Genomic DNA, 11744 nt, shown 5'->3' on the forward strand with positions numbered 1-11744 from the left:
GTGCACACACTCCAGCATCTGCTGGTGCTGGGGCAGCCCCCATGAGCTGTGCTCTCTGAAGGGAGGCAGCAGGCGAGGGCCACACAGCCACAATGTGCTGCAGCCACCATGGGCAGGGTCAGGAGGGAGAAGGGAGGTGATTCCTGCACCATGCTCAGGGGCTCAGCGCCATCCACGAGAGGCTTTTGCAAAGCTCCTAAAAGCAGAGCAGAGCACTCACAGCCCTGCCCCTACTGCAGTGGGCCCAAGCAATAGGTGAAGGGCTCCTTCCTCCTGCAGCCCAGGGCAGGCAGGGCACGAGCACCTGCAGGAAGCCCAGGGTGCAGAGAGGCAGGGGAAGCCACAGGGACACATCACCGGCTCCCTGCCCCCGCCCATGCCCACTTCCACTGTGACTCCTGCAGCCAAGGCCCCCGCCCCCGCCCCCGCAGTGCAGGTGAGAGCCTGTGCCAAGTGCACAGAGCAGTACAGAGGATACAGGGAGTGCCCAGCTGCCAACTCCCAGCACCACAAGTCTGCCAGACACACCAGCACTTGGAGCAAAGCCCGCAGCTTGAAATCCAGCCGGTGTCAGCTCTGTGCTCACATCCAGTATCCCCATGGCCAGGATCATGGCTCCCAGCTTCTCTTCCCACCTGCTACTGCCCATCAGTGACTCCAGGAGCTGGGGCTGTGGGGATGAGTGGCAGACATGATAGGACTGGCATCTGCAGCACAGGGAGCAAGTCTGCATGTGCACATACAAGTGTGCATATGTGTGCATGGCTGCAGCACCATAGGTGAGGCAGTGCCAGCGATGCCAGTGGTGCACAGGCACCTGGTGCCACAGCAAAGGGAAGGAACGGTACATAGCAGCACAAGGTGGGTTGTGCCCATGGCCTGTGCCTGTGACCTGCACCCAGTGGCTGTCTCAGTGCTCACATGGGTAGGAGCTGAGCACCTGCACCTCTCCCCTTGCCCGCTCCCCACCCTCGCTGTCGGGTGCCCTGCTGCAAGGGCTGCCCAGCCCGACGAGATCCCAGCCAGGCAGGAGCCAGTGGCCTGGGAGGGGGTGCTGAGTCGGAAATGCTTCCAAAGAACAACGATCAGGACCCCCCCAGCCACAGACAGGAGCGCGCAGGGCAGCCAGAGCCATCGTGTTTCAAAGCCAAGTGATTCTGGGACACTCCAGTTTCCACGATAAGCAAAGCTGCGTGGGTGCCCGGAGCATTGGGATGCACAGACAGCCCCGCAGGCAAGACCGAACAGTGTCTGCAGGAGCTGGCCCCACGCAGAGCAACATCCCTGTGCCCGAGCCGGGTGGGCCGACTCGCTCCCCACCCATGCCGGCATTGAACCAGCAGCGGTCATCCATCCACCCGCCCCCCTCGGGATGACAGCTGGGCGCCCATGACGCAAAGGCCCCACTCCTGGCATGACCCAGCCCCAAGCTGTGGCCCCCATGGAGCCTTCCAGCTTTTGGGCCACTGCCTTCAGCTCAGCAGCCTCACGCTGTGCCTGGGACATCCCGGAGGCTGCGCTGTCCCGGGGTGCTCTGGGCACAGCTCACGCTGCTCCTGCGAGCGTGGGGGCCGCCGCACATCTGCTCCCGAGGCCACATAAGATCAGGGCAGCGGTTGGCACAGCACCGAGTCTGCGCCAGCTCTCGCGCCCAGCACGGCCTCTGGTGCTGGATGGCCCTGCCCAGCCGGACAGGGCAGCTGCCCCGTAGGCGAGAGACAGCCACATTCCTGGGCCCCTGGGCAGCGGCACGAGGGAGGCAGCACGGACACAGCTCAGCTTTGTGCTGTGTGTGCAGGGGCGGCGGTGATGGCCAGGGGCTGTGGCAAGTGCCAGTGCCCCTCCCCTCACACGGCGCCCACTTGCCCCATCGGGGCAGCTCCGGCCAGGAGGTCCCAGTGCCACGAGGTCTCTCTCCAGCCCTCGGGCAGTGCCTGAGCCAACAGGCGTGTGCTGCACCCCCTGCACTGACGGGCCAGACCCGGCTGACGAGGCCGTGCCCTGCCCAGTCGGCCCCCAGCCAGCACGGAGCAGCACGGAGCCGTCTGAGGAGGGAGTGTGGTCGGGAGATATCTCTGGCCGCACTGAGCCGATTAGAGCCAATATTAATGCAATAAACTGCACCGGCACAGAGCGGCTCTGCCAGCCACGGATTGGGGTCAGACACTCCTTCCCCGGCCCCTGCCCTGCCCTGCCCTGCCCTGCCCTGAGGAGACACCTGGCAGCCAGACACTGCCCCAGAGGAGGCGTCCGGGCCAAGGCCAGGCCCGGGACCACATGACAGATGGGCACGGCCCAGCCCCAGGCCCGGGGCGACCACGTCTCACAGCTGCAGGGTGCCCGGAGGCCGGCCGCCCCCAGATGCTCAGCGGGGGCATCAAACCTGGCAGGAGGCATTTGACAGAGGAGCAGGGACCCTGGTGCCCTGGGGCAGAGGGAGGGCTGGAGCAAGGGCCAAGGGCAGGGTAGGGGTAGGAGAGGGGCAAGCTGGGCCCAAGGGCAGAGCAGGGAGCCAAGAGGGTGGACAACCGCAAGCCCCAGGGCAGCTGGGTGAGGCTGCGGGCAGGCCTGGCCCGGCCATGCTCCCACTGCCCCCACGGTCCAACGCTGCCCGCGCCCTCCCCGCAGCGCCGAGTACCCCGACCTCCGCAAGCACAACAACTGCATGGCCAGCAGCCTGACGCCCACCATCTACGCACGGCTTTGCGAAAAGGAAACACCCAGCGGCTGGACCCTGGACCAGTGCATCCAGACTGGCGTGGACAACCCTGGGCACCCCTTCATCAAGACTGTGGGCATGGTGGCCGGCGACGAGGAGACCTATGAGGTGAGAGGTACCAGAGCCCCTGGCACCGTGACATGCCCCTGGCACCCCCATCCCAGCCCGGGGCAGCCCAGCCCTGGCCACAGCGCTGCCCAGAGCCCGACACAGAGCTCCCAGCATGGGGCCCCACAGCAGCGCCTGCCCTGCCACGAGGCCTGTTGGGTCTGCACGGATCGACGCCGGGGCAAGAGAACGCAGCTGGCCCCTCGCTGACCTCCGGGGTCAGGCCTCCTGCCACACAGGAACCAGGGCACCAGCAGATGCCTGGGGACTGTGCCCCAGCTCCACCTCCAGGCCCATCCCCAAGGGTGAGGGTGGCTCAATAGGCATCGTTCCCAGGTCATTAGCACCAAAGCCTGGCCTGGGTTTGCAGCTGGGTGCTCCCTGGCCCACTGCAGGGGGGGGGCATACATGCCCCACATCCCAGCGCCCGGGCCTTTCCGCAGCCCTGCACGCGCCCCCTGCTCTGAGCCTCTCTGGGCAGCGCCGCATGGGCTCCCCGGGCTGCTGGCCTGCCTGGCACTGCCCCCTCTCCGGCCCCACAGCCCCTCGCTGGCCTCCCCTGGCTGGCTGCCCCCAGCAGCCGCCTGCCCCACAGCCCTGCCCCGCTCTCACCTCTGCCCTGCCCCACGGCACTTGCAGGTGTTCGCCGACCTGTTCGACCCCGTGATTCAGGAGAGACACAACGGCTACAACCCGCGCACCATGAAACACATCACAGACCTGGATGCCAGCAAGGTGCGTAGCGCGGGGGCACTGCTCTGGGCATGGGGGAGTGGGCATCGCCTGCAGCACAGAGGCCCGAGCAGCCTCCGCTCCAGGCTGGGCTGGGCTGGGGTAGACCTCCACAGCCCCGCAGGGCACTTCCGGGCCTCTTCCTACAGGCACTCCCCGCACCCCGGGGCTTCCCCTCCTCTGCCCCTGCCCTTGCCCCACCCCGCCCGGGTCTCCCCTGCCCCCGCTCCACCCCCAGATCAAGGCAGGGCACTTCGACGAGCGCTACGTGCTGTCCTCACGGGTGCGGACGGGGCGCAGTATCCGCGGGCTGAGCCTGCCGCCTGCCTGCACCCGGGCCGAACGCCGGGAGGTGGAGAAGGTGGCTGCGGAGGCGCTGAATGGGCTCACGGGCGACCTGGCCGGCCGGTACTACCGCCTCAGTGAGATGACCGAGAAGGAGCAGCAGCAGCTCATTGACGTGAGTCCCAGCTGCCCTTGCCCTCGCCTCCCCTGGGGTCCTGCAGCCCTGTCCTGCACCGTGACAGTGCCTGCCCCAGCCCCAGGCCTGGCCCGGTCCAGCCAGGGCTGCTCAGGGACTTCCCAGCGGTGCCACCCTGCGCCCAGCGCCGCCCTGGCCACGTGGACCCAGCTGATGCTCGCTGACCCGGGTCCCCAGGGCTCTGGCGGGGCTGAAGGCCAGCGGCGGGGGGGCCTGTGCTGCCCTCATGCCACTCTCCTCCCCCAGGACCACTTCCTCTTCGACAAGCCCGTGTCCCCCCTGCTGACAGCGGCCGGCATGGCCCGGGACTGGCCCGACGCCCGCGGCATCTGGTGAGGCCCAGCCTGCAGCCAGCACCGGCCACTGGGCTGGGCAGGCGGCCAGAGGGCATGGGGGGATGGCAGGCTGCCCAGTGGGAGCACCCCGCATGCCAGGCACGGCCCCCCCACGTCTCCCCCTGTGACACGGGCAGTCCTGGGCAGCAAGCCACTCACCCGGGGGCAGTCCTCGCACCCATCCCAGCACCCGGGAGTGCACGCAGCCCCCTTTATCCCTCTGCATGCACCGAGCGTGTAACATGCCCGTGCAGACCCACACCCCCCACGTAACGGCCAGTCTCCCACACGCACTGCGCAACCACCCTGCACATGCCAGCTCTGCACGGCCACACCATGCAGCACGCAGCCTCCATCGCCCTGCACGGCCATGAACCCCGCCATATAGCCACCCCTGCACGCTCTCCAGCCTAGCCCCACACACGCACACTTGTATAACCACCCCTGCACACACGTGCGCTCTAAAACCTACCCCCCACACACGAGTGCTTGTGTAACCACCCCTGCGTACGCTGTGTGGCCAGCCCCTACACCCCCCAGTCTGTGCACCTATACACTCTGTACCCACCCTCCCCTCACGTCGCATAACCCCCGCAGTGACCCCCGCCCAGCCGATAACCAGCCTGGCCCCGAGCGCTGCCCGCTCCACACCCCCTGCCGTGCACCCCCGCTCCCTCGTCAGCCACGCTGCCAGGGCCTGGGCACGCGCTGCCCGCTGCTCCCCACCCCCACGCTGTCAGGCAGCCTGTGAGCAGAGCTGCACACGTGTACGTGCCATGCCCACGTCCTACCCCCTGGGGCGGCCCCACTGTGGTCACACACGACGGGCACGTGCCTCAGGCGTGGCTGCAGCCGTGCCCGGGCCGGCCTGCCTGGCGCCTTGTCTGGGGGCAGGTCGAGGTGGGTGGGGAGCAGCCGAGGGCTGGGGGGGGCACATGGCCACAGATGCTGATGGGCCACCCTGCCCAGGCACAACAACGAGAAGACCTTCCTGGTGTGGGTGAACGAGGAGGACCATACCCGCATCATCTCCATGGAGAAGGGTGGCAACATGAAGCGGGTCTTTGAGCGGTTCTGCCGTGGCCTGAAGGACGTGAGTCCTGGGTGGGCGGATCGGGACGGGGGGCATGGGGGGCGGCCCCTCTCTCTGGTGCCGCATGTCTGCGGGGGCCGAGGGGGACCCCCGGGCGGCCCAGCCCCGTGAGGCCTGGGGGCTGCTGACGGGCTGCGGGTGCCTCTCGTAGGTGGAGCGGCTGATCCAGGAACGGGGCTGGGAGTTCATGTGGAATGAGCGGCTGGGATACATCCTCACCTGCCCCTCCAACCTGGGCACTGGCCTGCGTGCAGGCGTCCACATCAAGCTGCCGCTGCTCAGCAAGGTGGGGCCGCGCTGGGGGCTGGGGGCTGGGGCCAGCCTGGCACGGAGCTGGCGTCGTGCAGCACTGGGTGCAGGATCAGGGGCTCTCAGGGCACAGAGGAGCAGACCTGCCCCGACCCTGGAAGCTGCCCGCCGGGGGGCTCCCAGCACCCAGCACTGCCCGCCAGCTCCCAGGAGCAGTGCGGGGCATGGGTGGCTACGGCAGGAGTTCGCCTTTGCCTGGTCTCTGGACATCCCCGGTGTTGACACCACATGTGCTCCGGTCCAGGACAACCGCTTCCCTAAGATCCTGGAGAACCTGCGACTCCAGAAGCGTGGGACAGGGGGTGTGGACACGGCCGCCACGGGCAGCATCTTCGACATCTCCAACCTGGACCGCCTGGGGAAGTCGGAGGTGGGTGCTGAGCCACGGCAGCAGGGCTGCACATCGTGGGCACGGGGGCACGCATGGGCACGGGGACGGGGCAGTACAGATGGGGGCTGGTCACAGCTGGATGAGCCAGGTGCTGGGCCACAGGCGGTGCTAGACCAGGCCGTGCTGTGCGGGGCAGGGGTGGGAGCCGACCAGCACCCTGCAGCGGCAGCCGCCACCACGGCCCCTCTGGTGTCTGGCCTGTGCAGGTGGGCGAGGGCTTGGGCGGGGGCAGCAAGGGCCACGCATGCCTGGGGGACCAGGACCCCATGAAGGAGCATGGTGGCAGGAGAGCGCGGGGCCCAGCCGCCCGCCCCGACCCACCCCGTGCCCTCTGGCCGCAGGTGGAGCTGGTACAGCTGGTGATTGATGGTGTGAACTACCTGATCGACTGCGAGCGACGGCTGGAGCGGGGCCAGGACATCCGCATCCCCTCACCTGTGTCCCAGTTCAGGCACTAGCCCGGCCCCGCCGGCCACAGCACCTGGAGCGCCGCCCCCGTAGCCCGCGTGGCCCCACGCCCCGCATGCCCCAATGCTCTGCGCTACCCCCAACGCACTGCACCAGCCTCCATAAACCGCTCGCTGCTGTGACCCCGTCTCGCACTCTGGTTCTTCAGCGCCTGCAGCCCCAGCCAGGGATACCCCAGCCCAAGGCCTGCAGCTGCAGCTCCTCCTGCCCTGGCAGCCATCACCCAGCCATAGCCAGGGCCCCGTGCCCAGAGGGCAGCGGGCAGCTTCATCCCCGGAGCAGGCAAGAGGCCCTGGTGCAGCTGCCTGGAGCAGTGCCCAGCGCATGAGGGGCACTGGCTCCCACCCCAGGGCCTGCAGGAGCCCTAGCCCAGGGCACGGTCCAGCTGCAGGACGGAGCAGCTCCCGCCAGGCCGGACCCATGCCTCGCCCCCACCAGCTGCAGCAGGACACGGCACAGCAAGCGGCAGGCAGGGCAGCCGGTTTATTACAAACGTGGGCACGGACGGCGCTTAGAGGAGGTGAGAAAGCAGGCCGAGGACAAGCACCAGGGCAGGGTCCGACGGGGGCCAGGCCACGTTCCTGCCTGTGGGCAAGAGCAGGGAGGTCCATGAGGGCCAGGCAAGGCTGGGCCAGGCCCGTGTGCTGTGGTGCCATCACGCACAGGCGGGCGGCTTTGGGTCCCGCAGGGCAGGGCAGGGGGCGGCTGCTGGTGAGACCCAGGGGGCAGGAAGGCAAGGGCAGGCCAGGTGCCTGGCCCCACATGGAGCATGTGCTGGGCCTGATCCCCTGGGCGGGGAAGACTGTGGGCTGCACCAAAGGGAGAGCCAGAGGGTCCTGCTGCTCAGCCCCATGGCACGGCAGGAGCTGGGGCACCGCAGCAGCCATGGCTGGGGCAGGGGGCTGCTGCCTCCAGCATGCGGGTGTGGGGGTGCAGCCCCAGCACACGGGCGGGAGCAGAGGCAGCATGCAGAGGGTGCGTGCAAGGGACCGTGCAGGGCGCTTACCCCGGGCATCCGGCACCAGCTCCCCCTCATACTGGGCACTGGCGACTGCCTGGCGTTGCTCGGCACTGAGCAGCTCATACTGCTCAGGGGTCACGGCCACGGCCTGCGCGCTGGTGAGGGCGAGCAGCTGGGCCGAGCGGAAGACCACCTGCAGGGTAGCGGCGGCGCGGCTCAGGCCCCGGGCACTGCTGGATCGGGCCCTAGGCCAGCAGGCATAGAGCTCAGCCGGCCAGCGCCCAGCGCCCCGGTGCTGCCCCAGGGACAGAGCCCAGCCCCTGGCACCCAGCGCCACGAAGGGTCCAGTCCCTCGTTCGTCCGGCGCCTAGGCTCTGCCCGTCTGCTGGATTTCTGCATCTGCTGCACCACGACAGCAGCCCCCAGCCCTGGGCCACACGCCCTCACCCACAAGCCCCGCTGCGCCCCCCACGGCTGCTCCTGCGGGCACCGAACAAGGGTCCCAGGGGCAGGGCTGGGGGCAGGGAGAAGCGGGCACGCTTCTGTGTAACTCACCAAGAATTTGGGGGCAGGGATCCCGGCGACGGCCAGTGGGGTCAGGGCCCGGATCTGCTCGGGGACGAGCGAGGACAGCTCAATGTCCTGGAGCCCGGCTGGGGGTGGCACAGAGGAGGCAGGTCAGGTCTGTGGCTGGCGCCTGCACCCACGGCAGGACCTGGCCAGGGCAGCCGGGAGCAGGGAACGGCATGGGGCTGGGGGGTCCAGGGGCCCGCTCTGTCCCGGGGGGAAGGCAGCATATGCGGGTTCTGGGGGCTGGCCCAGGGGGTCTCATGGGGGGGCCTGTCCCGTGCACCACGACACGCTGGGACACCAGGTCATTCCTTGCACCCTGCGGCCCACCCGCCGCAGACTGCCTGCTCCCGGTTGCCTCCAGCCCCGCGGCCTCCTCACCCGCCAGCGTCCCGATCTCGGTGAAGATTTCAGGGCCCCAGCTGTTGGCGGGGCCAAAGGCCGAGCTGGATGTCAGACGTGCAGCCAGCGCCTCCATCTGCCCCTCCGAGCAGCTGTGCTTCAGCGAGCCCAGGAAAGGGGCAGCCTGGCTGTGGGGCAGGGAGACACCAGTCAGACTCACCCGGGCGCCCAGGGAAACCCCCCACCCCACCCCACCCCACCCCTCCCGCAAGATGCCGCATGTCTGGTACCTCCCAGCTGTCACCAGCGCCCGGCTCCCGAACAACCCCCAGTCCCCAAACCCGACCTGAGCTCCCAGCTGTCCAGCATCTGGATCTCGTCCTCCCGGAGCCCGCACAGCAGGTGCCCGAGGGCAGCCAGCTCCGGGAGCCCCAGGCCCCGCGCACCGCCCCCTCGCTGCCGCAGGAAGCTGGAGACAGCTGCCCACATCTGAGGGGAGAGGGGCCGCGGTCAGCCAGCACGGTACACACACGCACACGCACGCCTGTGCACATGCTCCCCCAAAACACATGCACACACATGCCACCCTCATCTATGCACATGCACTCACATGCACATGCTGTTCCCCTACTCACAGGCACACACGTGCCTGCTGCCCCCCAAGACACACACGTGAACATGTGCAGGCACACAAACACTGTCCCCCCCCTCCAAAAACAGGCATGTGCACGTGCATCTGCACATGCACATGCCTGCCATCCCCTGTAGCAGGCAAGGGGCAGGTGCCTTCCTGCAGTCAAGGCCTCACCTGCTTCGCCGTCCAACCCTGCAGGGCCCCCAGGGTGGACAGGGCCCCCCAGTCAGCGAGCTCCATGTCCTGCAGCTCCCGCTCGCTCAGCTGCGTGGCCAGCAGGCCCAGCTGCAGCGTCTGCACTGGCCTCAGCACCCGGGGGTTTCCAAACAGCTGCATGGCACCAGCGTGGCTCAGCACTGACCCCGCCACAAGCCACCAGCTCCACAGCGCTGCCACCAGGCCCCTGGCTGCATGGCCCGGTCCCCCCGCATTGGTGGCAGCTAGGATCCTGGCCCAGGCTGCACCCCCTTGGCCGCTCTCACCTGCTTGGCCTTGAGCAGGGCGGCGCGGCGCTGGCTGGGGGAGAGCGCGGGGTCCTGGCTGATGAGCTCAAGGCAGCCCTCAAAGTGTGCAGGCGCCATGGCGGCAATCTGGGCGGCGCTCCAGGCCGCAGGGAAGGTGGCGCGCAAGTCAGCGCAGCTGGGGATGGGGTCTGCGAGGCAGAGAGAGCATCCAAAACACCCCCGGGAGCACTACCCATTTCCCCTTGCCCGTGCTGCCGGGGGGCAGGGGTCTGGCAGGGGGCACGCGCGGGTTGGGGGGGGGCAGCGAGCTGGTACTGCGCTGGGGCACGGGAACGGTGCGTCAGGGGCCAGGAGGGGGTGACACTAGCAGTGCCCTGAGCGGCCTCACCTCGGCCTCCCGGCACGTGGCTCCTGACGAGCCAGGACACCAGGGCATCCCGCGAGCTCCTGCCCTCGGGCCGGGCACCGGGCAGGTAGCAGAGCCGGCCCAGCTCGCTCCGCTCCCAGGCCCGCTGGCTCTGCAGCAGCTGCTCCAGCGTGTCTCTGCTCAGCAGTGCCTGGAGAGAGCAGGGCAGCGCGTTGCCGGTGAGCGGCGCTGGGCCAGGCCAGCAGAACCCGTGGCCCCCGGTGCGGTCAGCAGGGGCACGGGGCAGGCGCCGTCTCACCCTGGGGACGTGCCGGGCGCTCTCCTCTGGCAGCAAGAACACCAGGCGGCCCAGCTGGGCCAGGTCCGGGGGGCCCCAGTCCTGTGGCGGCCTGCAGGAGGAGGGTGCGAGTGAGCAGCGTAGCTGGGGGGCCGGGGCCGGGGCTGGGGCCGGGGCGCGGGGCCTACCCCAGTGCACGCCTCGAGAGCAGCAGTTGTCCTAGTGTGGTGGCGAACTCATCCGAGAGGCAGGCGCCCTGCAGCGTCTCCAGCCGCAGCAGCAGGCTCTCGGGCCGGATCCGGGCAGCGCTGTCTCGGTCCAGGAAGCCCAGCAGCGGGCCCAGCAGGTCCAGGACCTCCCCCGGGATCTCGGGCTCCAACGGGGACCGCTGGCAGGGCAGAGCGTGGCGGGTGAGGTCCCCCGCGCCCTCTGCACTGCCCCCTCCCCGACCGGCCCTTACCAGGAGCTGCAGAGCCCGGCGGGCCAGGGCGGTGCGGCGGTGGAGAGGCAGCGCCAGCAGGCTCTGGGGGTGGCTGCTCACGTGGTCCAGAACCAGCCAGAGCGAGTCGTTGGGCAGCCGCTCGACCAGCTTCACCCTGCGGGAGCCACGGAGGCCATGCTGCAGCCAGCAGCCCCGGGGGAGGGGGCCTGCGGGCACCGGGGGGGCACCAGGCATGACTGCAGCAGGCGCTGCCCGCAGGCACCGGGGCTGCGCTGGTGCCTGGCAGGATGCTGCGGGGAGCCGGCTTGGCTCCAGGGCCAGGCCCTGCCCATGGCACTTGGCCCCTGGGAGCTGGAGCTGCTGCCCGCCCACATCCCCCAGCCTGGCGCTCCCACGTGCTGCTCGGCCCGGCTAGGCCGTGGGACACGGGGCGGCTGCAGGGAGAGGTGTCCCCATGGCTTTGGGGGGCGAGGGGAGGGGGCCATGCCGGGCACCTACGGTAAGTCCACGAGGAAGGCAGGTCCCAGCTGCGCCAGCTCCTCGGCCGTGGGTCCCGGGCGCCAGCGGATCTCCTCCCCGATGCAGTGCCGCTGTGGAGCGCACCGCTGTGAGCCAGGGCCCGGCGGCAGTGGGCGGATGTGGGGGGCTCCGGGCACCAGGCCAGGAGCTGGGGGACGACGAGCTTCTTACCAGGCTGGCGGGCAGGCGGCCGGGCTGTGCGTAGAGCGTGCCGAGGATGCCCAGGAAATCGGGGCGCCGGCTGCAGCGGTGCAGGGTGGTGCAGTCCATGCCAGCTGCCAGCGTGCCCAGCGCCCTGGTGAGCACCGGCACAGCTGCACTTCGGCCGCTCCTGCTGGCTCTGGGGCCCAGCCAGACCCCCCCACCATCACCGGTCTGACCCCTGCCCACCCCGCCCCCCCCCCCCCTGCAGGCTCTGGGCAACAGCTGGCTGGTCCAGACCGGCACCCTGGGCCAGGCTCTGCTGGGGCCTCCCTCACCAGACCGAGTCTTGGGTCACGTTGGCACCGGCTCCCCCCGTCCCTCCGCGCAG

General features: G+C 69.5%; 2 protein-coding genes across 2 annotated transcripts in view; one reads left to right on the forward strand and one right to left on the reverse strand.

The window, feature by feature from the left end:
- Positions 1–376: 376 nt before the first annotated feature.
- Positions 377–6750, forward strand: LOC102386529 (creatine kinase U-type, mitochondrial). The gene is made up of 9 exons (XM_014523256.2): positions 377–436; positions 2567–2827; positions 3467–3562; positions 3798–4019; positions 4287–4372; positions 5345–5468; positions 5620–5754; positions 6022–6147; positions 6510–6750. Exons 1-9 carry the CDS (start codon positions 377–379, stop codon positions 6624–6626), a joined length of 1227 nt encoding a protein of 408 aa, XP_014378742.1. The 3' UTR covers positions 6627–6750.
- A 350-nt stretch (positions 6751–7100) lies between these two features.
- The window catches only part of STRC (stereocilin), a 9582-nt gene continuing 4938 nt past the window's right edge, over positions 7101–11744 (reverse strand). Inside the window, exons 10-21 of the mRNA XM_025212483.1 lie at positions 11192–11283; positions 10712–10847; positions 10440–10639; positions 10273–10363; positions 9996–10164; positions 9626–9795; positions 9318–9473; positions 8856–8998; positions 8549–8697; positions 8153–8250; positions 7643–7790; positions 7101–7221 (exon numbers count right to left, since the gene is read on the reverse strand). Coding sequence (XP_025068268.1) covers positions 7148–7221; positions 7643–7790; positions 8153–8250; positions 8549–8697; positions 8856–8998; positions 9318–9473; positions 9626–9795; positions 9996–10164; positions 10273–10363; positions 10440–10639; positions 10712–10847; positions 11192–11283 — 1626 coding nt within the window. The 3' untranslated portion in view covers positions 7101–7147. The remainder of the gene's footprint in view (positions 7222–7642; positions 7791–8152; positions 8251–8548; positions 8698–8855; positions 8999–9317; positions 9474–9625; positions 9796–9995; positions 10165–10272; positions 10364–10439; positions 10640–10711; positions 10848–11191; positions 11284–11744) is intronic.

The sequence above is a fragment of the Alligator sinensis genome, unplaced genomic scaffold, assembly GCF_000455745.1.
Source record: "Alligator sinensis unplaced genomic scaffold, ASM45574v1 scaffold407_1, whole genome shotgun sequence".
Taxonomy (NCBI): domain Eukaryota; kingdom Metazoa; phylum Chordata; order Crocodylia; family Alligatoridae; genus Alligator; species Alligator sinensis.

Bases quoted from the DNA above. Each gene is read 5' to 3' on its own strand.
- LOC102386529 (XM_014523256.2), top strand. From the start codon at position 377: ATGCCCACTTCCACTGTGACTCCTGCAGCCAAGGCCCCCGCCCCCGCC. The intron at 5,755-6,021 runs GTGGGGCCGCGC...GCTCCGGTCCAG, and splicing joins AGCTGCCGCTGCTCAGCAAG to GACAACCGCTTCCCTAAGAT. The intron at 6,148-6,509 runs GTGGGTGCTGAG...CTCTGGCCGCAG, and splicing joins ACCGCCTGGGGAAGTCGGAG to GTGGAGCTGGTACAGCTGGT.